This window comes from Ahaetulla prasina, chromosome 17, assembly GCF_028640845.1.
Source record: "Ahaetulla prasina isolate Xishuangbanna chromosome 17, ASM2864084v1, whole genome shotgun sequence".
NCBI lineage: Eukaryota > Metazoa > Chordata > Lepidosauria > Squamata > Colubridae > Ahaetulla > Ahaetulla prasina.
Window position 1 is genome coordinate 12665586 of NC_080555.1, and position 26721 is coordinate 12692306.

The 26721-nt window shown below is 45.3% G+C and overlaps 2 protein-coding genes across 2 annotated transcripts in view; both read right to left on the reverse strand.

Annotated features, from left to right (window-relative positions):
• Nucleotides 1-2189: 2189 nt before the first annotated feature.
• On the reverse strand, nucleotides 2190-19362 carry SLAMF6 (SLAM family member 6). Its single transcript, XM_058160870.1, has 7 exons — nucleotides 18772-19362; nucleotides 14870-15055; nucleotides 11834-12094; nucleotides 9648-9770; nucleotides 7615-7653; nucleotides 7010-7071; nucleotides 2190-3752 (listed from the first exon to the last, which is right to left on the reverse strand). Exons 1-7 carry the CDS (start codon nucleotides 18809-18811, stop codon nucleotides 3648-3650), a joined length of 816 nt encoding a protein of 271 aa, XP_058016853.1. The 5' UTR covers nucleotides 18812-19362; the 3' UTR covers nucleotides 2190-3647.
• A 5894-nt stretch (nucleotides 19363-25256) lies between these two features.
• Nucleotides 25257-26721, reverse strand: part of LOC131186894 (SLAM family member 5-like) — a 51764-nt gene continuing 50299 nt past the window's right edge. Inside the window, exon 10 of the mRNA XM_058160869.1 lies at nucleotides 25257-26046. Coding sequence (XP_058016852.1) covers nucleotides 25972-26046 — 75 coding nt within the window. The 3' untranslated portion in view covers nucleotides 25257-25971. The remainder of the gene's footprint in view (nucleotides 26047-26721) is intronic.

Genomic DNA, 26721 nt, shown 5'->3' on the forward strand with positions numbered 1-26721 from the left:
GGGCCCCCTCCCCAGGTGTCTCGGCCATGGGTCCCAGGTGGGCTTCATTTCCCTCCTGCCCCTTTGATCCATCAGTGGAAATTTTCTTGGCACATTTATTTTTATTTTATTCATTTGTCAAGCATGTATAAGGTAACAGATACAAGTATAAATATGATCATGAATACAGGAAATGGATACAAATAAATGGGGACAGTAGGACAGGGACGGTAGGCACGTTGGTGCGCTTATGCACGCCCCTTACAGATCTCTAAGGAATGGGGTGAGGTCAACAGTAGACAGTCCAAGGTTAAAATTTTGGGGGTTTGGGGAAAAACCCACAGTCAGGTAGTGCATTCCAGGCATTGACCACTTTGTTGCTGAAGTCATATTTTCTGCAATCGAGTTTGGAGTTAAGTTTATATCTATTGGACTCTTCTTGTGAAATACCTCTGGACTCGCTCAATTGTATTAATGTCCGATATGCAGTGTGGGTTCCAGACAGATGAGCTGTATTCGAGAATTGGACTAGCAAAGGTTTTGTATGCTCTAGTTCAGGGGTCAGCAGCCTGCAGCTCTGGAGCCGAATGTGGCTCTTTCACCCCTCTGGTGCGGCTCCCCGTCACTCAAAATATGCGTCACAACCACCAATGTGTGACACCTGCCGGCGCACGATTTATTGAGCTTTTCAACCCACGGTAGGCCAACCATGAATAAATCCAAGAAAAGAAAAATTTCAGAAGAAAACAGAACGTTTAATTCAACTCTAGATTTGTGGCCTCCGGTGTTTTCTGTGGGAAACAGGTCCAAATGGCTCTTCGGGTGTTTAAGGTTGCAGACCCCTGCTCTAGTTAGTAGAACAATATTACCAGTATTACAATATTTCCACAACTTCTTAGTCAGATTTTGTCTGCTCCTAATCAAGAGAACCAGTGCAATTCAGGAGTTGGTTTTTATCTTCCACAGTGGGCTGAGCAAGCTGCATTCAGCCCCTCTGAAAAGCAGGGAATACAGGACAAGACATATAATGAGATGCTACTCGTGTTTTGATGTTCCTGTAGGAATTTTTGGCTTCTCCAGAGAAAGAAGAAGAGATGGCGCCCCGTCTCCATAAGGATTGTTGGAAGAAATATCCATCTGGGTTCAGTTCCAAGTGGGGACAAAGACACTGGAAACATGGAGGCTGCTTGGAAAGATGGTTTAATGGTGGTCAGGATCACATGGCTTGAGTTCCTGAACAGAAAAAGGGCCTGAGATCCTGTGTGCTCCCTGGTTTTATGATTTTTCTGAGCTTTGACCTTTCTGGGGCACAGGAAGAGTATCCTGATTGGTTGTCAGACTCCCAGGGGGTGGGGGTCTTAGCTAGCCTTGCTGGCTGTCTCTCAAGCTTGCTTGAGCCTTGCCATGTGGTGAGTTTCAGTTGTATTGTGTTGCAAATCATGGGGGGATTGAGTGAGCTTGGTTGAAGCCTTAATTGCCCATTGACAAAGGTGGGGAGAATGAGTGAGCTTAGCTGAGGCTTTTAATGGCCCATTGACAAAGGTGGGGGGGAGTCAGGAAGTTGCAGGGAGCTCCTTTGTCTTTAAAATATGTTTCTCCATTTCTCATCCAGGAAGGTATAATATTCTGCTTTTTAAAATATTTCCTAGAATATTTCATTCTTCTAGGAGGGGGGTGGGTGCTAAATTCCTACAGGATCTTGCAAGCTTCTGGAAGCCAGAGGTTAGGTAGGGCAAACCTGCTTCTTTCTCCCCCTGTCCCCCCATATTGTAATGTTGAAACATTACAGTTCATTTTATAACAGTTGCAAAACTACATTCTCCATTTTTCTTTTTTCCTATTTCAAGATTATTCATTCCTAGGAGAATGGATATTGAAAGTTGCCAATTTGGCTGAGATGGCAAAAATCTCAGCCTTTTTGAAAGACGATACGCAAGAAAGATATTTAAGTGAATGGGAAAAAAATGGATTGACTATATTCAAAACAGATATCAGACTAAGAGTTATCAAGACTGCCTTTGAATGATTAGGATGTATTATTTCTGATTGTTTTGGGGGAGGTTAGGAATTGATGAGAATTGTAGGAGTATAATTGAGTTAGGAGGGAATTTTTTTTTAGCATATGTTTGTTTTATTTTTAACTATACCTTGTGTTTGTTCTGGGAAGTCCGGGGAGGGGGTTTGTGAAGGAGGGGCAGGGGTTAGGGGAGGGGAAACGGGGGAGAAAGAAGATTTGTAAAACTTTTTCAATTAAAAAAAAAAAGATTATTCATTCCATTTTGTAGCCCCTCTCTTGTGGAATCTGACTCATCCAAGCCATGACAACCTTTAGAGGCCCAGTCAGGGTTTCCACGGTGACTTCCATTCAAACCCAGGATAGGCGTAGATAACTGGGTATCACCTACAGACTGATGACACGTCGCCCAGAATTGGTGGATGACTACTACTAGTGGTTTCACACAAATGTCTAACATCAGAGGGGAGTGGAACAAGGCCTCAGACACCCAGAAGGGCAACTCACTTCACCTCCCACTCAAAGAGCAGAAATATCATAATATGAAACATCCAACTTGGAACATGCACTATAGAATAATAGGCTTGGAAAGGACCCTGAAGGTCTTCTAGTGCTCAAGGCCATTCTGGACAAATGGCTGTCCAATCTCTTCTTGAAAACCGGCAATGGAGCATCCACAACTTCTGAAGGCAAGCCGGTCCATTGATTAATTTGCATCAATCAGGAAATTTCTGCTTAGTTCTAAATTAGACCTCTCTTTGATCATTTTCCATCCATGGCTTCTTGTTCTGCCTTCAGGTGCCTTGGAGAATAAGTTGACCCCCCTCTTCTCTGAGATAGCCCCTCAAATATTGGAAGATTGTCTTATGTCACTCCTAGTCCTTCTCTTTGTCATGCTAGATATTCCTGGTTCCCTCAATTGTTTACAGATTTTACAGATGAACAGGGTTGGAAGGGACCTTGTAGGCCATCTAGTCCAACCCCCTGCCCAAGCAGGAGACCCAACACCATTTCTGACAGATCCAGTCTCTTCTTGAAAGGTTCTAGGGATGAAGCTCCCACAACTTCCGAAGCCAACTTCTGTTCCATGGGTTGATTGCTCTCACTGTCAGAAAATTTCTCCTTATTTCCAGGTTGAATCTCTCCTTGGTCAGTTTCCATCCATTATTCCTTGTCTGGCCTTCAGGTGCTTTGGAAAATAGCTTGACCCCCTCCTCTCTGTGGCAGCCCCTCAAATACAGGAACATAGCTCATTGTATGGTTTAACCTCTAGCCTCCTAATCATCTTTGTTGCTTTTCTCTGCATTTCTTCCAGGGTCTCAAGTTCTCAACATCTTTTTTATAGTGTGGTGACCAGAATTGGATATAGTATTCCGAGTGTGGTCTTTTCCAGTTCCAATTCTCGGAAAATTATCCAAAAAGAGAGTCTGGCCAAAACTGCCAAGAACCTAAGCAAGACTAAAATGGTCATGCTCCTTTGATGGCAGTTTTGCCACCAGGGAAGTTGGAGATACAATTCCAGTCTTGGAAGCCAGGAGGTGCCTCCTCTTGTGTGTGGGGCATTCCAGGGCTTCTTACCTCTTTCCCCACTCCACCATCCTTAACGCTCCATAACATGGGGGAGAAGGCAGTGACCCAGGATCTGAAGCAAAAATCATGCTTGAGTTGAAAGTTGCTTCGGTGTTTCAGAGGCCTGTTCCTGGTTGCTGATGGCTGCTTCTGCGATGGACGTGTTGTCCTGAGGGAGAGGTTTAACGCCCTGCAACGGACAGAAAGACCCATTTCATCTGTCCACGTGCACATCTGTAGCTCTAAAGCAGGAATTTCTCAACCTTGGCAACTTTTAAGACTTCAGGACTTCAACTCCCAGAATTGAAGTCCACAAGTCTTAAAGTGGGCCACATTTGGAGACCCCTAGTCTAAAACCTCGAGTGGCTGTTGGTGACCTTTCGGAGCAAAATTATATCGAATTATAGCAGTGCAATTTTAAAGGCAAAGGCAAAACTGCCTGGGTTTTATTCAGTCTCCTCTCCAAATTTTGCCAGCAGAATTTGGTGCTGCTAATATTCCTGCAGCTTCTGGCTCCTGGGGGCAGCAGCCATCCAGTCAAGGTGGGGATTCTGTTCATCCCCTCCTGCAACGCACCATTTCTGCTCTGAAGATTTATTTATTTATTTATTTATTTATTTTGTCACAACAATATATATAAGTATCACACAAAAAAGATTATATAGTGTATAAACATATATATGAGTAAATATTAGGAGGAATAAGCATATATATATATATATATATATATATATATATATATATATATATATAGGTCTTTGGTTGTTCGGGTTTTCTCCCGTGTAAAATTGGAAGTGTCTTGGCGACGTTTCGACGAAGTCTCATTCGTCATCTTCAGGCTTCAGCTTCGTGCTTCTGGGAGCAATGTGTGATCGCAGCTGTTTCTTCCTTTTAACTGCTAGTGGGGGTTTGAACTGATTGGGTGGGAGCTTGGCTGTGCTCTGATTGGATGGGGGTTTTTCTGTGCTCTGATTGGCTGGGGGTGTGTCCTGTGTTGGTGGGGGCTTGGTTGTGCTCAGTCTAGTCTGTGCTGCAGGGGGATTTGAGCTGGTGACCTGCATAGCTGTTGTTTGGCTTTGTGGTCGTGCTACATCAGAAGAAAACACACACAAACCGCTATCTGCACGCACTCTCACACCACCACCCAGCACAGATCAACTCCGTAGCCAAGACACTCATCTCCAGAACAAAATGCTTAGCTGATGAACAACACCTAAAACCCGAACTAGACACTCTCACTAACGTACTAACATCCAATGGATTCCAAAGAAATAAGATTACCAAGCTAATCCAAAAAGAACCCCCCACTAAAATCCAAGACAGAGAACAAGAAAACGGCACAGCCCTCCTCCCATATATAAAAGGCACCACAGACAGAATCAGCAAGATCCTCCACAAACACAACATCAAGACAGCATTCTGCACAAACAGAAAAATATCCACCATCCTAAGAAACCCCAAAGACAAAATTGAGTTAGAAAATCAAGGAGTATATGAAATCCCATGCACCGCCTGCCCCACCACATACATTGGACAAACCAACAGAAGAATAAGTGCACGCATTGAAGAACACAAGAACTCATTCAAAAAAGAGGAACCAACTTCTTCCCTGGTCCAACACTTTAAAGTCACAGGACATGATATTGACTTTAAAAAGACCAGAACTATCGCCAAAACTGAACACTTTAACAACAGAATAATCAGAGAAGCCATTGAGATAGAAAAACGCCCACACAGCATGAACAAACGAGATGACACCTCCCGCCTACCAGCCATTTGGAAACCCGCCCTTATTGACAAACGAGTCCCTAACACGAGGAATGACACCAGACCCACACTCACAAGGTCCACACAGGATGTCACCACCACACATCCACCCAGAAAGCAGACCCAAACCCACACTGATCATGAAGCACGACCAAGGACCAGAAGCCAGACCGCAGCTGCAACATTAGCCATTTCAAACCCCTCCAATCCATACATGCAGCAGACTGACACCCACTATGAAGATGTAGCACGACCACAAAGCCAAACAACAGCTATGCAGCTCACCAGCTCAAATCCCCCTGCAGCACAGACTAGACTGAGCACAACCAAGCCCCCACCAACACAGGACACACCCCCCAGCCAATCAGAGCACAGAAAAAACCCCATCCAATCAGAGCACAGCCAAGCTCCCACCCAATCAGTTCAAACCCCCACTAGCAGTTAAAAGGAAGAAACAGCTGCGATCACACATTGCTCCCAGAAGCACGAAGCTGAAGCCTGAAGATGACGAATGAGACTTCGTCGAAACGTCGCCAAGACACTTCCAATTTTACACGGGAGAAAACTGGAACAACCAAAGACCTATATATATATATATATATATATATATGTATATATATATATATATATATATGAAGAAAAAAAAGAGAAACTATTGTTCTATTGGACAGGAACGGTAGGCACGTTTGTGCTCTTATGCCCTTATGGTCCTCTTAGGAATGGGGTGAGGTCAATATTAGAAAGTTTTTGGTTAAAGCTTTTAGGATTATGGGAAGAGACCACAGAGTCAGGTAAAGTCTTCCAAGCACTGATGATTCTGTTACAGAAGTCATATTTTCTGCAATCTAGATTAAAGCGGTTAACATTAAGTTTAAATCTATTGTTTGCTCTTGTATTATTGTGATTGAAGCTGAAGTAGTCTTTAACAGGAAGGACATTACAATAGATGATTCTATGAGTTAAACTTAGGTCTTGTCGAAGGCGACGGAGTTCCAGGTTTTCTAAGCGTAGGATTTCAAGTCTGATTTCAAGATTTCAAGCCTAGGATTTCAAGATGAGCCATCCTGACAAGTAGCCCTCAACATACGACCATAATGGAGGCTGCCCATTTTGGTTGTATATCACGATGGTCACAAAATGGGACCAAGCTGGTTTTACAACCATTTTGCAATGGTCGTTAAGCAAACACAGTGCTTATTAATAAAACCAACGATTGGCTATGGCAGGGGTCTGCAAACTTGGCTCTTTTAAGACTTGTGGACTTCAACTCCCAGAGTTCCTCAGCCAGCAAGGAACTCTGGGAGTTGAAGTCCAAAAGCCTTAAAAGAGCCAAGTTTGCAGACCCCTGGGCTATGGGCGTGGTTTGGCCAAGAACCAGAAGTCCTGGATTTTTTTGGCAAAAATATCATGAAATGTGACCGTGGGATAGTGCAAACAGCCATAAATGTGGCCTTATTATTGAACAGCTGAACTTCGGTCACACGATTGTGGAGACGGCGTGACTACTGGAACTGGGTTGTAAGCAGCTCCAAGGTAGGTCTGTCGCAACTTTGATTGCTTGTTGAGCAACTCGTTGTAAGTCGAGGACTCTAATTCTTGGGCAATGCAGAAGATCAGGCAAAAGTGGGAAAGAAAACGGGACTCCCATCCCCCCCCCACCATAGGGCATAACCGGATTACCTCGGGAAGGAAGCTGACCTCTGCCATCTGTTCCACCGAAGGACCCACCTCGTTGTCGGAATCTGAAATGAGAATTAAGCCCTGTTTGTGCTCAGCATGGAGAATGGGTGCTCCCCTTGTTAGAACTACAACACCCAGCATGCCCCACCATTGCATGTGCTAACTGAGGATGCTGGGAGTTGAAAACCAGCAAGGTTGGGTCCCTCTGCTCTGATTTACAATCCTGATATAGGAGATGACCAGGCTCAGCCCAAGGGAGGGTGGGGTCAAACGAGTCATGAGTCCCTTCGCGCTCACAAGAGATCTAAGTCTGGCCCACCTTGAGTTCTGCTGACTTTTATCTGCCACCAATTTGCTTTGAACTGTTAGTTGGCCAGATTCTTGTCGAGAGCTTGAGCTTGTAACAAACCAATATATTCATTTGAGCTGCCTGGGCTTCCTGATTTAAGGTACCTGACACCCTCTTTGCATGTTTGTACATGAAAGTACAAACAAACTCCTGATTTGCAGCATCCCAAAGCAGTTTCCCATCTAGGCACCCAAGAAATGTGAATGTAGCCCAGCCGGGGCTCTTGATGAGGGCCGTGGCTACGAAGATGACGTACCTGAAGACTCGTTGATGGACTCCATGCTGCTGTGTATTTCTGTTGGATAGTAAAGAAAAGAGATACGAATTCTTCGGATGATCTGTTGCTTGGTTGCATGCTGGGCTGCTGCAGGCGTTATTGGGGATACCCCACCCCCCCGCCCATCATCTTGCCCATGGCCAGGATTGGTGGTTAAATCGTTGGCTAGTCCTGCCAGCCTTGGATTGGGATATGAGGGCTGTGAAACTTCAGCCAAGGTCCTGCCTGGGGACCTGAAGTCATGGAGAATTGATCTGCCTGCAAGAAAACTTTGACCAAGCCACTATCTCTTCAGTGGGTAGTCCAGGGAGTCCTCACTTAATGACCAGAACTGGGTCTAGCCACTTGGTTATTAAGTGAAACGGCAAATGAAACCACAATTGTACTTACAATCTTTTTTTTTAAATTGAAAAAGTTTTAACAAACAAAAGCATTTTTCCCCCTTTTCCCCCCTCCCCCCCGCAAAACCCCCTTCCCCCCTCCCTTCACCCTGACCCCCGGCTTCCCGGGTCAATCACAAGGTGATTATACATAAACCAAACATAGAATAAAATTTTCCCTTCTAATCCAATTAACCTCATCCAAGCCTTTTCATTTCCTAACCCCCCCCCCCAATTATATAAAAGAACACATCCTACACAAGCACAGAATCTAAGGGAAAATTTTTATAAGCTGTTTTATAGATGGCACTTAGATCCCAGAAAATTATCATGTATGTATCCTGATATCCAAGCGAAATGTTGGAGGTGTGACTGTGATGACGCTACATATTTTCATATTTGGGGGATTTGCAAGAAAATCAAGGCCTTTTGGATAAGAATTTAATTGTACTTACAGTCTGACTTCAGCTTTTCGGCAAAAGTTTATCGGTGTGACAACTTTTTGCAAAGTTATTTTTCATCACCGTTATAACCGTGATGTCATTGTACAGGGCAGTCACTAAACTAGGACAACCTGTAGCAGTCTGGCAGGGGAAATGGGACGTGGTCAATGTGTCTCTTCTCTCTGCTCCTCGTATTGATTTCAGGCAAATGAGCTAGTATCTGCACAATGGGGTTCCGGAAATTCAGTGGGAAAAAAATCTTCTCAAAAGCTAAGCACCATTATGTGGTTGCAGCAGGGCGGATGTTGTTAACCATGGTGAATCTAGAGCAGTGCATTTTGCAATTGCAAGCTTCAAGGTGGGTGGACTCTTGAGAGTTGAAGTCTGCACACCTTAAAGCACGGCCGTCCAACCTTAGCAATGTGAAGATGTATGGGACTTCAGCTCCCAGAATTCCCCAGCCAGCATAGCTGGGAGTTGAAGTCTTCAAGCGGCCAGGGTTGGATACCCCAATCTTAAAGCATGCTTGGCTGGGGAATTCTGGGAGTTGAAAACAACCCATCTTGAAGTCATGAAATCTAGGGAATGACAGAATAACAGAATTGGAAGGGACCTTGGAGGTCTTCTAGTCCAACTCTCTGCTCAAGCAGGATACCCTATACCAGGGGTCTGCAAACTTGGCTCTTTTAAAACTTGTGGACTTCAACTCCCAGAGCTTTGCTGGCTGAGGAACTCTGGGAGTTGAAGTCCACAAGTCTTAAAAGAGCCAAGTTTGCAGACCCTTGCCCTATCCCAATCTCAAACAAGTGGCCATCCAATCTCTTCTTAAAAGCCTCCAGTGATGGAGCACCTACAACTTCTGGAGGCAAATTGTTCCACTGATTAATTGTTCTCACTGTCAGGAAATTTCTCCTTAGTTCTAGGTTGCTTCTCTCCTGGATGAGTTTCCATCCATTGCTTCTTGTTCTACCCTCAGGTGCTTTGGAGAATAGCTTGACTCCCTCTTCTTTGGGGCGGCCCCTCAAATACTGGAAGACTGCTATCAGGTCACCCCTAGTCCTTCTTTTCATAAGACTAGACATATCCAATTCCTACAACCACTCTTCATATGTTTTAATAATGAATAATAAACCGTTCTGCAAATAAGCATTCCTGCTAAAAAAAAAAAAAAAGAACAGTGACGTCTCACCTCTCCCTCTTTTTCGTCTGTACATTAAGAAGAGGACCAGCAAGATCACAAGAACGATCAAAAGTGGGACGATGTATTTTGCGTAAAAAGATGCCGAGAGATATTTGCTGGTGATAGGCGGATCTGTAGGAACCCAAAATAAAAGCAAGGTCAATTAGATCCTTCCTTATTTTTTTTTCTAGCAAAATTGCTGAGTGGCTTAAACATTTTTATGAAGTATAATTTATGACAACTCCATCCACTCACCCGCCCAAAATGACGCACCAGGCTGGCGACCCCAACTCAAATGATGGGCACCAGATTGCAGAAAGCTGGAGTAAGGATTTAACTCTCAATGGCCCCAATCAGTGTGCCCAGTGGGAGGAGTTGCCATCCCAAAATACGTAACTCTGGTATCACGGTGCGTTTCATCATAGAATAATAGGCTGGAGGGTCTTTGGAGACCATCTAGTCTAGCCCAGATACCTGCCTAGAGTACAGATTCGCTTCTACAGTAGGCAAGAATGCTCTTCCCAGGTGACCATGTACTACACCCTGGCAGGTGTCTTCACAACTTCCTGAGAGCACAAAAGCCATCAGCCAGAGGAACAAGCTGCCACTGGAAGTGGTGAGGTTTTTCAACAGAGGCTGAATGGTCACCGGTCACAGAATCCTTGTCAATCCTGCACTGGGCAGAAGTTGGGGACTGACGGAGAAGAATATTTGTAGCTCAGGGTTAAAACGAAGGGTCCTCGGCGCTCTCTGAACTTGGCTGTTTTCTTGCAGACGATTCATTATCCAACTAGGTAACATCATCAGTGCTAAAATGGGGTGGCGTTTGTGGGCAGGGTGAGGAGGAGTGGGGGAGATAAGGAGGAGGAGGTGGTCTCTGAACGTTTTCTTGCAGATGTTTCGTTACCCAAACTAGGTAAGACCATCAGTGTATGTTGGACTAGAGTAGGGGTGTCAAACTCAAGGCCCGGGTCACGGATCCTGCCCGCGGGGTACTTAGATCTGGCCCGTGGGGCTGCCCTGGAAACAGCAAAGGAGCGGCTCACGATGCCTCTGCAAGTGAAAACGGAGCTCGGGGGGTCACAGGTGACCCTCTTGAGCTCTGTTTTTGCTGGCAGAGGGTTGCAGGAGGTTGTCGCAGGAGAAAACAGAGCTTGAGAGCCCGTTTTTGCAGGCAGAGCACTCGGGCCTCCACAGCTGCCCCCAACACGAGTGATATAGAGCTGGCCACATCCACCTTGGCCTCCAAGGTCAAACACAACCTTGATGTGGCCCTCAATGCAATCAAGTTTGACTAGTTCAAATCCCCTGAACTAGAGACTTCTAAATTCCCTCCAATTCTATGATTGGATTGACAAGCAATTGTACCGCCAACATTAACCCAAATGCTACATCTGGAAATTAAAATTAATGTACCACCAAGATTAACCCAACTTCTACATCTGGAAATTAAAATTAATGTACCACTAAGATTAACCCAAATTCTACATCTGGAAATTAAAACTAATGTACCACCAACTTTAACCCAAATTCTACATCTGGAAATTAAAATTAAGGTACCGCCAACATTAACCCAAATTCTACATCTGGAAATTAAAATTAATGTACCACCAAGATTAACCCAAACTAAACCCAAACCCAAACCCAAATCTGGCCTTCTTAACTGTAGCATTAATCTTTGTTAAATATTCTGTGTTGTCTACAAGTTTGACTTCTTCTATGTGCTCAAACTCTTGACCTTCCGCTCTACCACCTGTGGTTATATATTTCCAGGATGTCTTCCTGGGTGAGTCACACCAAATGAATTTTCTTCCTTTCCTCTCTCCTGTGCCATGGCCCCCTAGGATTGCAAACTTCTCTTGCCATAAGCCATCGCCACTTTAGAAAAGGAAGATGGCGATGCCTTAAATGCCAGTCTTGATGCCTGCCAGGTGCTCTGTATCTCCTGCTTTTGTTAACAAATATTTTAATTAAACATGAATAGAAAGACAGAAAGAAGGTAGGCCCCTTGGTGGCTCTCTGAGCTTGGTTGTTTTCTTGCAGACGTCTCATTACCAAATGAGGTAACATCATCAGTTGCGGGGCTTGCTCCCTATTTATATACAATAGTTTGCTCTGCCAGTGTTGGTGGGGTGTGCTTTTCTCAGTAGTTCCTTGATTAGGTTATTGTTTTCTATTTGATTGTTTGCGCTCACCCTGGCAATGCTTCTTCAACGAAACCACACTGGAACGTTCCCCCGCCTGGCTGCGAACGATGCAGACGTAATCCGGGGCGCCCTGCTCAGGCTTCTGGGTGACGTTCAGCGTCTGCGCCGTGGAGAGAACCACGTTGCCGTTGACCTGCAGCCAGGTGAAATTCAGGTTGCCGGCTTCCTCTTCTGGCACTGCACATCTCAGGAGGACCCAGCAGGTCCCGTTCTCGGCACGGACGGTGATGGTTGGGGCAGTCAGCCTCCCTGGAGGAGCCCAGGAGGGGGGACAGTTAGTACACGGGTGTCAAACTTAAGGTCCGCAGAGTGCTTAAATCTGGCCCGCGGGGCCGCCTTGGACCGTGGTGCCTCTGCTGGCCAAAACGGGGTGTGTGATGGCCAGACTTGGGCCCCCATGCCCCGCTTTCAGCCTGGACGGCCTCCTGGAGCACTCCGCTGGGCCCCCACGCCCCATTTTGGCTGGCAGGGTGCTGCAGGAGGCATTCGTTCTGTGTCTCCCTCCCACTCCACCCTCCGGCTGGCCGGCCCGTGGAGGAGAAGTGCAATTCTGCTCCGGCAAACTGAAGAAAACTAGTCTGACACCCCTGAGTTATTATTATTATTATTATTATTTAAATTTGTATACCGCCCTTCTCCCGAAGGACTCAGGGCGGTTCACAGCCAGGTAAAAATACAATACAATAAATACAAATTAAAACACAATTAAAAAACTTATTAAAATTGGCCAGGATTAAAATTTAGAGCTAAAAACCCATTGAAACCCATTAAAACACTAACCCAGTCCAGCGCAAATGAATAAGTAGGTTTTAAGCTCATGCTAAAGGTCTGGAGGTCCGGAAGTTGACGAAGTCCTGGGGAGTTCGCTCCAGAGGGCGGAGCCCCACAGAGAAGGCCCTTCCTGGGCGCCGCCAGACGACACTGTCGCTACCGACGGCACCCTGAGGAGCCCCTCTGTGAGAGCGCACGGGTCGGTGAGAGGTATTCGTAGCAGCAGGCGGTCCCGTAAGTATCCCGGCCCTATGCCATGGAGCGCTTTAAAGACATTCACCAACACCTTGAAGCGCACCCGAAGGCCACAGGTAGCCAGTGCAGCCGGCGAGGATAGGTGTCACTGAGCCACGAGGCTCCTCAATCACCCGCGAGCTGCATTCTGACTAACTGTAGCCTCCGGATGCCCCTCAAGGGAGCCCCATGTAGAGAGCATTGCAGTAGTCCAGACAAGACGTCACAAGGCGTGAGTGACTGTGCACAAGGCATCCCGGTTCAGAAAGGGCGCACTGGCGCACCAGGCGGACCTGGTGGAAAGCTCTCCTGGAGACGGCCGTCAAATGGTCTTCAAAAGACAGCTGTTCATCCAGGAGAACGCCCAAATTGCGCACCCTCTCCATCGGGGCCAATGACTCGCTCCCGACAGTCAGCCGCGGACTCAGCTGACTGTACCGGGATGCCGGCATCCACAGCCACTCCGTCTTGGAGGGATTGAGCTTGAGCCTGTTTCTCCCCATCCAGACCCGTACGGCTTCCAGACACCGGGACAGCACTTCGACGGCTTCATTGGGGTGGCCCGGTGTGGAAAAGTACAGCTGGGTGTACAGTACAGTTAGTAGGTGCAAGTCGCCGTCATGTACGGACGACGTCTGCGGGAGAAGGAGGCCTCCTCCATTTTAAAAGTCTAAACCAGGGGTGTCCAAACTTGGCCCCTTGAAAAGAGGTGGACTTCAACTCCCAGAATTCCCCAGCCAGCATTAACTATAAATATGAGCAAGTTGCTGGCTGGAGTATTCTGGGAGTTGAAGGCCACCACTCTTCAAAGGGCCAAGTTTGGACATCCCTGGTCTAAACTTTTCTTTGAAAATATTTCCAAAATCAATCAATTCTAATACGTCTTTTTTTTTTAAAAAAACTTCCTTTTAACATTCAGCTCTTGGATTTTGTGCTGGTGACGTTTAAAAAAAATGGAACGTTGATTTTGGTTTTGCTGATTAGTGGTTTTGTTGTTATAGAAATTGCTAAGTAGATATAGTCCTCAGCTTGCAACAGTTCATTTAGTGACCATTCCAAGTTACAACGGCACTGAAAAAAAGAGACTTGTGACTCTTTTTCACCCTTACGACTGTTGTAGAGACCCCCCCCCCAGGGTCAAGTGATCACAATTCAGACAAAACTCGGCAACCGACCCATATTTATGACGGCTGCAGTGTTCTGAGGTCACGTGGTTCCCTTTTGCGACACTTCTGGCAAGCAAAGCCAACGGGAAATTCAGATTCACTTAACAACCATGCCACTAAGTTAACAACTGCAGGGAATCGCTTAACAACTGTGGCAAGAAAGGTCATAAAATGAAGCAAAACTTGCTTAACGACCGTCTCTCTCAGCAACAGAAATTTTGGGCTCAACTATGGTTGTAAATTGAGGACTACCTGTATTATTGTATAAAAATATACAAGTTGAGGCTGCAGCGTGGTTATTTTCTAAAAGGAAAGAGTCGGAAGTTCAATGCCTTTTTTTTTTTCCTTTTCCCCCTTCTATCCCACACTTTCTCCTCTTCCCCTTTTCCTCCCCTAGATTCCAATTATTTTCATTTTCTTTGTATTTTGTATGCCGATGAAATAATAAAATGGAGAAGAAAGACTCCAGGAGTTGGACTAGAGCAGGGGTCTCCAACCTTGGTCCCTTTAAGACTTGTGGACTTTAACTCCCAGAGTCCCTCAGCCAGCAAAGCTGAGGTCTAGAGCAGGGGTCTCCAACTTTGGTCCCTTTAAGACTTGTGGACTTTAACTCCCAGAGTCCCTCAGCCAGCAAAGCTGGCTGAGGACCTCTGGGAGTTGAAGTCCACAAGTCTTAAAGGGACCAAGGTTGGAGACCCCTGGACTAGAAGACCTCAAAAGTCCCTTCCAACTCTGTTGTTCTGCATTCTCTTATTCTTTGATTTTGTTGTGCAACTTCAGAGAAGCCATATGGTAGCTAGCACACAAGGGTCTGGGACTTGTATTCCCTCCCTCCCCTCCTTTTGAGGCTTACTGGCTTTGTAGTCAGTGCTGGTTTGCACGGTCAGGAGAGAAGCGGTTGTGCTGACCGCCCATGTTGATCTCCAAGTGGTGCTTGTCTCATTTTCCAGCACCGTCTTGTTCCAGGTGACCCCATCTTGAAATTCGTGCAGAGCCCTCTTGGATCCCTCTTTGGAATCATGTTCCACCTCTTGGAAGGCTGGAAAAAAAAATATCAATGTATATTGAAGATCTTCAAGAAATAGAGTATCTCCCCTCTAATTTTTAATAATGTTATTTTCAATCATTTTTCAGAAGTCTTGATTGTGTTCCAAAGTTGTAAATACAATTCTGCTGAAAGCTCACACAACCAGATGAATAAAACTTATTAACACATGCTGCTATTTAGCCAACATTTAATAACTCAGCCCGGACTGATTGTACAGCCAGCCGTGGCTGATAAACCGTATCATCTGTTCCTAACCATGATTTGCCACATGCCGCAAATGTTGCATATTTTTAACAAATGCTGCTCCGTCCCCAGATGCTCTCCACCTCACGGTAGGCTATTTTTCTCCCAAGCACCTCAATTAATAATAAATAAAATAAAATATTGAAAAAAAATGTTGAGACTCTAGAAAGAATGCAGAGAAGAGCAACAAAGATGATTAGAGGATTGAATAGAATAGAATAGAATTTTTTATTGGCCAAGTGTGATTGGACACACAAGGAATTTGTCTTGGTGCATAGGCTCTCAGTGTACATGAAAGAAAAGATACCTTCATCAAGAATTCTAAGGTACAACACTTAATGGTAGTCATAGGGTACAAATAGAATAGAATAGAATAGAATTTATTGGCCAAGTGTGATTGGACACACAAGGAATTTGTCTTGGTGCATAGGCTCTCAGTGTACATAAAAGAAAAGATACCTTCATCAAGAATTCTAAGGTACAACACTTAATGGTAGTCATAGGGTACAAATAGAATAGAATAGAATAGAATTTATTGGCCAAGTGTGATTGGACACACAAGGAATTTGTCTTGGTGCATAGGCTCTCAGTGTACATAAAAGAAAAGATATGTTCATCAAGGTACAACATTTACAACACAAATGATGGTCATAGGGTACAAATTTAACACTTAATGATACAACACTTAACGATAATCATAGGGTACAAATAAGCAATCGGGAACAATCAATATCAATATAAATCATAAGGATTACCAGCAACAAAGTTACAGGCATACAGTCATAAGTGGAAAGAGATTGGTGATGGGAATGATGAGAAGATTAATAGTAGTGCAGATTCAGTAAATAGTTTGACAGTGTTGAGGGAATTATTTGTTTAGCAGAGTGATGGCCTTCGGGAAAAAACTGTTCTTGTGTCTAGTTGTTCTGGTGTGCATTGGTCTATAGCGTCGTTTTGTAGGAGTTGAAACAGTTTATGCCCTGGATGTGAGGGATACATATGAAGAACGGTTGCAGGAATTAGGTATGTCTAGTTTGATGAAAAGAAGGACTAGGGGAGACATGATAGTAGTCTTCCAATATCTCAGGGGCTGCCACAAAGAAGAGGGTGTCAAGCTATTCTCCAAAGCACCTGAGGGTAGAACAAGAAGCAATGGGTGGAAACTAAGCAAGGAGAGAAGCAACTTAAAACTAAGGAGAATTTTCCTGACAGTTAGAACAATTAATCAGTGGAACAATTTGCCTCCAGAAGTTGTAAATGCTCCAACACTGGAAATTTTTAAGATGTTGGATAATCATTTGTCTGAAGTGATGTAGGGTTTCCTGCCTAAGCAGGGGGTTGGACTAGAAGACCTCCAAGGTCCCTTCCAACTCTTGTTATTTTATTGCTAAATTAAATTAAATTAGGGAGAGGACTATGCAGGTGCCAGGCAAAATACCCATAGAAATACTGATGCCCCCAATCCTGTTTACCTGCAGGTCTGACCCCTTTTCTACAACCACACCTGGCTGAGGCCTGGGGATGGGGGCCTCTGGACTGATGGTGCAATTCCCACACCCAGATATACAAAGTGGCCCACTTCAGGGTTGTGAAAAAAATGCCATCCTACCCTTCTGAAAATAGCAGTGCCTGTTTAGTTTGAATGCCCAGTGTTAATCCCCTGTTCCAAATGGTTTAGAACTCAGTTGCAAACAGTTACAGCCTCCAATTATTATAGCTGATAGCAGATAGTCCTCGACGTACAACTGTAATTGACCCTGGAATTATAGTCGTTCACTGAGTCACCACACTTGATTGCACCAGATTTTACAACCTTTTTTTGCCGTGGCCGTTAAGCAGATGCTGCAGTCATTAAATGGATCGTTGTAGCCAATGACTGTTTTTTTGTTGGAAACCAGAAGTAAACACCAGTTGCCAGCAAAAAAAAACAACCCATCATAACTTACGGTCCTGTTATTGCAGAACTCTGCCCTAAACTGCCATAAATGCAGGCCGATTGCCAAACACCCAAAACGTGATCAGGTGGCCATTGGGAGTCTGTGTGTCTGTCATAGGTTCAAAACAGATCAAAGGGGCTTCCTTATGGCCGTAAGCCGAGGACTACCTGTTAATTAGTTTTCTCACGCATTGCAAAGAACTGAAGCAGGAGATTTTGCTGGTCTTTCAACCTTCCCAGTGCCTGGAAGAAGAATTCTGCAGAAAGGACAAGCAGCTACGCGTGGGCCCTGCCAGACAACACACTAATCTCGGATCCATTTTCTGAGCGTTCAGTCCTTTGAACCCTAAACCAGGGTTCTACAAACTTGGCTCTTTTAAGACTTGTGGACTTCAACTCCCAGAGTTCCTCAGCCAGCTTTGCTGGCTGAGGATCTCTGGGAGTTGAAGTCCACAAGTCTTAAAAGAGCCAAGTTTGCAGAACCCTGGTTTAGGGTTCAAAAGACTGAAGGTTCAAAGGACAGGGGTCCAGGGAGGGTTCAAAGGACAGCTGGCTGAGGATCTCTGGGAGTTGAAGTCCACAAGTCTTAAAAGAGCCAATTTTGCAGAACCCTGGTTTAGGGTTCAAAAGACTGAAGGTTCAAAGGACAGGGGTCCAGGGAGGGTTCAAAGGACAGCTGGCTGAGGATCTCTGGGAGTTGAAGTCCACAAGTCTTAAAAGAGCCAAGTTTGCAGAACCCTGGTTTAGGGTTCAAAAGACTGAAGGTTCAAAGGACAGGGGTCCAGGGAGGGTTCAAAGGACAGCTGGCTGAGGATCTCTGGGAGTTGAAGTCCACAAGTCTTAAAAGAGCCAAGTTTGCAGACCCCTGCCCTAAACCAACCAACCAAGCTGGATTTGCACATCTGGTTTAGCTCCCCCACCCCACCCCAAGGGCAGAAACCACCTTCATTCTAACCAAACTTAGCATGTGTTGGAAATGCAGCTGCTGGCTCTTGAGCATAAATGAAGCCTGTTATATGAATTCTACTCTTAAATTTCTTTTTACCTGGGACTTTCTTTGATTTTCTTGTTTTAAAAACTCTTTTGTGAGCTGATTCAAACGGGGAAATTTGGAGGGAAGGAAAAGTGTTGGCGTGGTTAGTTCAGTTTTTAATTGTTTCTTTTTCCGAAAGGCTCACGAGAAGTTCCTTCGACACCCTAACAAGTGTCACTTCTTCCATCTGTGAAATTCAACTGCATTTTTTGGAAATGAATCCTCATACTTGACACAATCCGTGCTGTTTTGGGGGTTTTCTTTTGGTTTTGCTTCTGCTGCTGTTGGCTGGGACAGGAATCCCCCTCCCCTGACCCCTTCCTCTCTTCAAGTTCCTCTTGGACACGGGAAAGGAAGCCGAGAGAATATTCCCAAACTCTCCTCCTACCAACCTCGCCCAACGTGTTTGTCCTGTTCCTTCCTCTGCCGAGAGTTTAGGAAACAGAAACGTGGCTCTTCTCTGCCCAGAAATCTTTCTGACTCTCGAGAACTCACCTGCAAGATGAAAGAGGGCCACGATCCAAAGCTGCCACATGCTCCCTCTGTTTTTTCTTGACCAGGAGCTCTGGTGGGACAGAAGGAACCAAGAGAGTTCCTCTTTCAAGCTGGCTTCGTTTCCTCTTTGCAGGAGGAAGTCAAGAAGATCTGAAGAAATCACAGGGTGATTAAGACGAAGTTGTACAATGCATGTCCCTTCTTGTACTTTTGTCTTGAAGAGAAGGGCTCAGGCTCCCAGCTGCGTTCCATCGCTGAACCTGGGAACTCTTCTTTCAGCTGTCCTGAGTGCCTCCTCAGTCCACCCAATTGGTCATCTTTCCAAGGAGGCCACTCAGGTTCTCCCCATCTTCTAAACCAGGGGCCTCCAACCTTGGCCACTTTATGACTTTGGACTTCAACTCCCAGAATTCCCCAGCCAGCATTCTTTAAGATGGGTGGCCTTCAACTCCCAGAATTCCCCAGCCAGCATGCTTTAAGATGGGTGGACTTCAACTCCCAGAATTCCCCAGCCAGCCTGCTTTAAGATGGGTGGACTTCAACTCCCAGAATTCCCCAGCCAGCATGCTTTAAGATGGGTGGCCTTCAACTCCCAGAATTCCCCAGCCAGCATGCTTTAAGATGGGTGGACTTCAACTCCCAGAATTCCCCAGCCAGCATGCTTTAAGATGGGTGGACTTCAACTCCCAGAATTCCCCAGCCAGCATGCTTTAAGATGGGTGGACTTCAACTCCCAGAATTCCCCAGCCAGCATGCTTTAAGATGGGTGGACTTCAACTCCCAGAATCCCCGTCAGCATGCTTTAAGATGGGTGGCCTTCAACTCCCAGAATTTCCCAGCCAGCTTGCTTTAAGATGGGTGGCCTTCAACTCCCAGAATTCCCCAGCCAGCATGCTTTAAGATAGATGGCCTTCAACTCCCAGAATTCCCAGCCAGCATGCTTTAAGATGGGTGGACTTCAACTCCCAGAATTCCCAGCCAGCATGCTTTAAGATGGGTGGACTTCAACTCCCAGAATTCCCAGCCAGCATGCTTTAAGATGGGTGGACTTCAACTCCCAGAATTCCCAGCCAGCATGCTTTAAGATGGTGGACTTCAACTCCCAGAATTCCCAGCCAGCATGCTTTAAGATGGTGGACTTCAACTCCTAGAATTCCCAGCCAGCATGCTTTAAGATGGGTGGCCTTCAACTCCCAGAATTCCCCAGCCAGCATGCTTTAAGATGGGTGGCCTTCAACTCCCAGAATTCCCCAGCCAGCATGCTTTAAGATGGGTGGCCTTCAACTCCCAGAATTCCCCAGCCAGCATGCTTTAAGATGGGTGGCCTTCAACTCCCAGAATTCCCCAGCCAGCATGCTTTAAGATAGATGGCCTTCAACTCCCAGAATCCCCCAGCCAGCATGCTTTAAGATGGGTGGCCTTCAACTCCCAGAATTCCCCAGCCAGCATGCTTTAAGATGGGTGGACTTCAACTCCCAGAATTCCCCAGCCAGCATACTTAACCCTAACCCCAACCCTTCTCAATCCCACCACAATCCTGCCCCCAAACCCCATCCCATAGCCACCCTCCCATCCAATCTATTTACCAACCCCAGCCTACAACTCCCCCCAAAATTTTTTTCATAGACTCATAGAATTGGGAGGGACTTTGGAGATCTTCTAGTTCAGAGCCCTGACTAGGGTAGGGTGCAGGCTGTCCAATTCTTTTCTTGAGAATTTTCAGGGATGGATCCTCCCCACAACTTCAGAGAATTCTGGGAGTTGAAGTCCACACCTCTTAAAGTTTCTAAAGTTGACAAAGACTGTCCTAGAGGAATAGCTGAAAATAGAAGCCCGCCCCCCAATGATTTCTTAAGAAACGTCAGAGGTTTTTTCAGGTGTTTGTGAACATTTAAAATGGATTTGTGGGGGACTACACTGGATGAAGAACAGCGTCCTGATGCTAGACGAGCCCAAAGATTGAACACGGCAATTTCTCCTTTCGTTCTCCACTCTAAAGCGTGGCGTTTTGCAGGCCAAGTGTTAGTTTGGTCAACTGGTGGACCATTTTTTTTTGTTCATGCAGGAGGACGGATGACCTCTTCCATCAACATTTCTCAACATTTTCCTCTTTCTCAGAATATTGCGACTGGATTTTTTTTCCCCCAGCTGTGCACATACCGTAGAATCCTAGGACTGGAAGGAAACTTGGAGGTCTTCTAATCCAACCCCTGTTCAAACAGGAGACCCTCTACCATTCGGACAAATGGTTGTCCAATCTCTTCTTGAAAACCTCCAGTGTTGGAGCGCCCACAACTTCTGAAGGAAAGCCATTCTACTGATTAATTTTTTTTAATTTGAATTTATATCCCGCCCTTCTCCAAAGACTCAGGGCGGCTTACAATGTGTTAAGCAATAGTCTTCATCCATTTGTATATTATATACAAAGTCAATTTTTATTGCCCCCAACAATCTGGGTCCTCATTTTACCTACCTTATAAAGGATGGAAGGCTGAGTCAACCTTGGGCCTGGTGGGGCTTGAACCTGCAGTAATTGCAAGCAGCTGTGTTTGTAACAGACTGTCTTACCAGCCTGAGCCACCAGAGGCCCATCTATCTATCTATCTATCTATCTATCTATCTATCTATCTATCTATCTATCTATCTATCTATCTATCTATCTATCTATCTATCTATCTATCTATCTATTGATCTCTGGAGGGCCAGGGACAGGGGATATTCCTCTGCCCTGGTCCTATTAGACCTCTCAGCGGCATTCGATACCATCGATCATGGTATCCTGCTGCGCCGGTTGGGGGGATTGGGAGTGGGAGGCACCGTATATCGGTGGTTCTCCTCCTATCTCTCCGACCGGTCGCAGACGGTGTTGACGGGGGGCAGAGGTTGACCGCGAGGGGCCTCACTTGTGGGGTCCCACAGGGTCGATTCTCTCGCCTGCTGTTCAACATCTACATGAAACCGCTGGGTGAGATCATCAGTGGTTTCGGGTGAGATACCAGCAGTACGCTGATGACACCCAGTTGTATTTTTCCACCCCGGACCACCCCAATGAAGTTGTTGAAGTGCTGTCCCGGTGTTTGGAAGCTGTACGGGTCTGATGGGGAGAAACAGGCTCAAGCTTAATCCTCCAAGACGGAGTGGCTGTGGATGCCGGCACCCGATTCAGTCAGCTGCAGCCGCTGGCTGTTGGAGGCGAGTTACTGGCCCCAAAGGATAGGGTGCGAACTTGGTGTCCTCCTGATGATCGGCTGTCGCTTGAAGATCATTTGACGGCCGCTCCAGGAGGGCCTTCCACCAGGTTCGCTTGGTTCGCAGTTGCGCCTTCCTTGATCGGGATGCCTTATGCACAGTCACTCATGCGCCTGCTACCTCTCGCTTGGATTACTGTAATGCTCTCTACATGGGGCTCCTTGAAGTGCACTCGAGGCTTCAGTTAGTCCAGAATGCAGCTGCGCGGGTTATAGAGGAGCTACGTAGCTCCCATGTAACACCGCCTCCTGCGCAGACTGCACTGGCTGCCTGTGGCCTTCCGGTGCACTTTAAGGTGTTGGTTATGACCTTTAAATCGCTCCATGGCTTAGGACCTGGGTACTTACGGGACCGCCTGCTGTTACCACACGCCTCCCACCGACCCGTACGCTCCCATAGACAGGGGCTTCTCAGGGTGCCGTCCGCCAAACAATGTCGGCTGGCGGCCCCAGGAAGGGCCTTCTGTGGGGGCTCCCACACTCTGGAACGAGCTTCCCGGTTTACGCCAAATACCTGACCTTCGGACATTTCGTCGCGAACTCAAGACTCATCTTTTTATCCGCGCGGGGCTGGCTTAAATTGGGATTTTAATGTTGAATTTTATTAATTTTAAACGGGGTTTTTTAACGTGGTAAATTTTAATTATTGGGCTAATTTAAATAAGTTTTTTAAATCATATTTTAAACTTGTATATTGTATGTTCGGTTTTATTATGCCTGTACACCGCCCTGAGTCCTTCGGGAGAAGGGCGGTATAAAAATCAAATAAAATAATAATAAATAATAAATATCTATCTATCTCATCTATCTCTATCTTTTTTTTTTATTTGCATTTATATCCCGCCCTTCTCCGAAGACTCAGGGCGGCTTACATTGTGTCAAGCAATAGTCTTCATCCATTTGTATATTATATACAAAGTCAACTTTTATTGCCCCCAACAATCTGGGTCCTCATTTTACCTACCTTATAAAGGATGGAAGGCTGAGTCAACCTTGGGCCTGGTGGGGCTTGAACCTGCATTAATTGCAAGCAGCTGTGTTTGTAACAGACTGTCTTACCAGCCTGAGCTACCAGAGGCCCATCTATCTATCTATCTATCTATCTATCTATCTATCTATCTATCTATCTATCTATCTATCTATCTATCTATCTATCTATCTATCTCTATCTTTTTTTTTTTATTTGCATTTATATCCTGCCCTTCTCCGAAGACTCAGGGCGGCTTACACTATGTCAAGCAATAGTCTTCATCCATTTGTATATTATATACAAAGTCAACTTATTGCCCCCAACAATCTGGGTCCTCATTTTACCTACCTTATAAAGGATGGAAGGCTGAGTCAACCTTGGGCCTGGTGGGACTTGAACTTGCAGTAATTGCAAGCAGCTGCTGTTAATAACAGACAGACTTAGTCCGTTGAGCCGCTTCTTGTCCTGCACTCAGGTGCTTTGGAGAATAGGTTTGATCCCCTCTTCTTTGATATTGGACGATATGTCATGTCACCCAGGGGTGGCATTCACTTACCTTTGCTACCGGTTTGCAAATGTGAGCACGCACTACCTCCGTGCATGCACAGATCCTTCCGCGCAGAGTATCAAAAACGGGACATGATGATGTCTGGGCAGGTGGGCGGAGCCTCCCACAGCCTCCGCTACAGGTTCGTCTGAACCGGATATAACCGGCTGAATGCCACCACTGGTGTTACCCCTAGTTCTTCTTTTTATTAGACTAGTCCAGGGGTCTGCAAACTTGGCTCCTTTAAGATTTTTGGATTTCAACTCCCAGAGTTCCTGGGAGTTGAAGTCCACAAGTCTTAAAGGAGCCAAGTTTGCAGACTCCTGGACTAGACAGACGTATTTCCCACAACCGTTCTTCATATCAGGGGTCTCCAACCTTGGTCCCTTTAAGATTTGTGGACTTCAACGCTGGGAGGGACTCTGGGAGTTGAAGTCCACAAGTCTTAAAGGGACCAAGGTTGGAGACCCCTGCTTCATATGTTTTAGCCTCCAGCCCCCGAATCATCTTTGTCGCTCTTCTCTGCATTCTCTCCAAGGCTTCAGCATCTTCTTTCTATTGGGGTAACCAGAATTGGACACAATATTCCACAGGTGGTCTGACCAGCGTGGTATAAAGCCATACTAGCAATTCTTGTGATCTTGATTCTATCCCTCTGTTAATATAGCCAGGACTGCGCTGGCTGGTTTGGCAGCTGCTGCACATGGCTGGATTATATTTAAGTCAAAATTTATTCCTCTAACTTGATGTTAAAATTCAACTCCTACCCTCAAAACGACGCTATAGAGCACTGCACACCAGAACAACAAGACACAAGAACAGTTTTTTCCCGAAGGCCATCACTCTGCTAAATAAATAATTCCCTCAACACTGTCAAACTATTTACTGAATCTGCACTACTATTAATCTTCTCATCATTCCCATCACCAATCCCTTTCCACTTATGACTGTATGACTATCACTTGTTGCTGGCAATCCTTATGATTTATATTGATATATTGATCATCAATTGTGTTGTAAATGTTGTACCTTGATGAACGTATCTTTTCTTTTATGTACACCGAGAGCGTATGCACCAAGACAAATTCCTTGCATGTCCAATCACACTTGGCCAATAAAAAATTCTATTCTATTCTATTCTATTCTATTCTATTCTATTCTATTCTATTCTATTCTATTCTATTCTATTCTACTCTAAAACCCTCAAACATTTCATACCATATATAAATATTGGGGTGCCCATTTATCTTTAAAAAAAAAAAACACCACCACATTTTTACACAAAAGTATCTACCAAGGCAAGCGTCCCTCCTATAAATCTTCTGTATATTATTTCACAGAATTATACATTTTATAGGGTATAAGTCCTCGACTTACAACAGTAATGGAGCCTGCCCGTCATAGTTGTAATTTGTGACAATTCTAAAATAGCCCATCCATGTTGACTGACCCGCTCTTGTGACCTTTTTCATGGTGGTCGCGAGATGAAAACCGAGGCGTAAATGCTGGGATTTGGCAAAAATGTCATAAATGGCAATAAATGCAGGCTGGTTACTGAGCGCCAGACGTGACTCTGGAATTGCGTCATAAGTATCCCTGGGTAGAACTTTCATAATTAGAATAACCTCATGTTCATAACCTAGAGCAGAGGTCTCCAACCTTGGCAACTTTAAGCCTGGCAGACTTCAACTTCCAGAATCACCTAAAGTAACCTAGCCTAAAGGCTGGTCATAAATCAAGGACTATCTGTACACAGATTTTCCCATTAATGCCTTTTTGTTTTTTAATGCTGGTGAAACAGTACTGCAAAGTTCAAAGGGCTTCGGAGTGGAACCAATGAGGTTCCATTTGTGCGTCATTTAAAATTACGAAACAAAGAAGAAAGAAATTATTCTCTTGCCCCCCCCCCCACAACCCCTGCCTCCTCGAGGGGGTCTAGGACAACTCGCCACGACCAAGTCACCGTGGGACAATTCAACTCTCTATTAATCGTTTCATTCAGTTCCTTTTATTATCGGTGACCACAGTTTTCGTCGAAATTCTTGTAACTCTTGCTTTTCTGGGTTGACTCTTCTTCTTTGTCGTTTAATGACCCCCTTTTTCTGGATTGACTATTATATTATTATTGGCCGTCGAAATTAATTTAACTTTGTTGAATTGTCCTGTGGCGAGTTGTTGTCCCATCCCACTCCCCAAGTCAGAAGGACAAGCTGCTGGGCCGGTGGAAGTCCAGGAGTGAAAGTTGGGGGCGATCCTGGAATGGCCCATGACGTGTCTTCTCCATTTCTCTCTCTCTCTCTCTCTCTCTCTCTCGTGCGTGGCGTGATCTGCAGGTGCTCCAACGGGCTCAGGCACCATCCCCCAGCTCTGGTGGGGGGGGGGAGGGCATCTCTTGCTAGCTTTGCAGAGGGTGTGTGTGTGTGTTAAACAAAGACTCACAGGCCAGAGGATTTGATGGGCAGGGGGCCTTGCACTGTTTCATAGATGGTCTTGATGCCTGGGTCTTCACTCTGCCAAGGAGAAGACAAGGAAGCGGTTATTTGGAGAGCTAAGACCTACCTGGAAGAAGAGGGATTATGGGGAGGGGGGAAAAGCTGTTTGGTTTTCCTCCTGCAATGAAGATGAAAATGACTCTGTGGTGTCTTCCCAAAATGATTTCCCAAAATTCCCAAAAGATGAGAATGACTCTGTGGTCTCTTCCCAAAATCCCCAAAGCTTCAACCAAAGACTATCTACTATTGACCTCACCCCATTCCTAAGAGGTCTGTAAGGGGCGAGCATAAGAGCACCAGCGTGCCTACCGTTCCTGTCCTATTGTTTCCTTTCGTTATATCCAATTAATATAGTTATTACATACTTATGCTTATATATACTGTTGTGTTTGACAAATAAATAAAATAAATAAATAAAAGAATGGACAGGACTACAGAATAACAGAGTTGGAATGGACCATGGAAACCTTCTGGTCTAACCCTCAAGGCAGGAGGTCCTATATCAGAACCACCAGATGTGCTAAGGGCCCAATTTCTTGGCTTTGTTATTAACTAGCCAAGTATCTCAGCTGTTACGCAAATTTGTTTTGCATAAATATTTTTATTTAGCTTTTTAAAAGTTGTTTTAAAATGTTTTTACAGTTTTAATTGTATGTTATACTACTAGCTATGGTAGGATGTGTGAATGTAGTT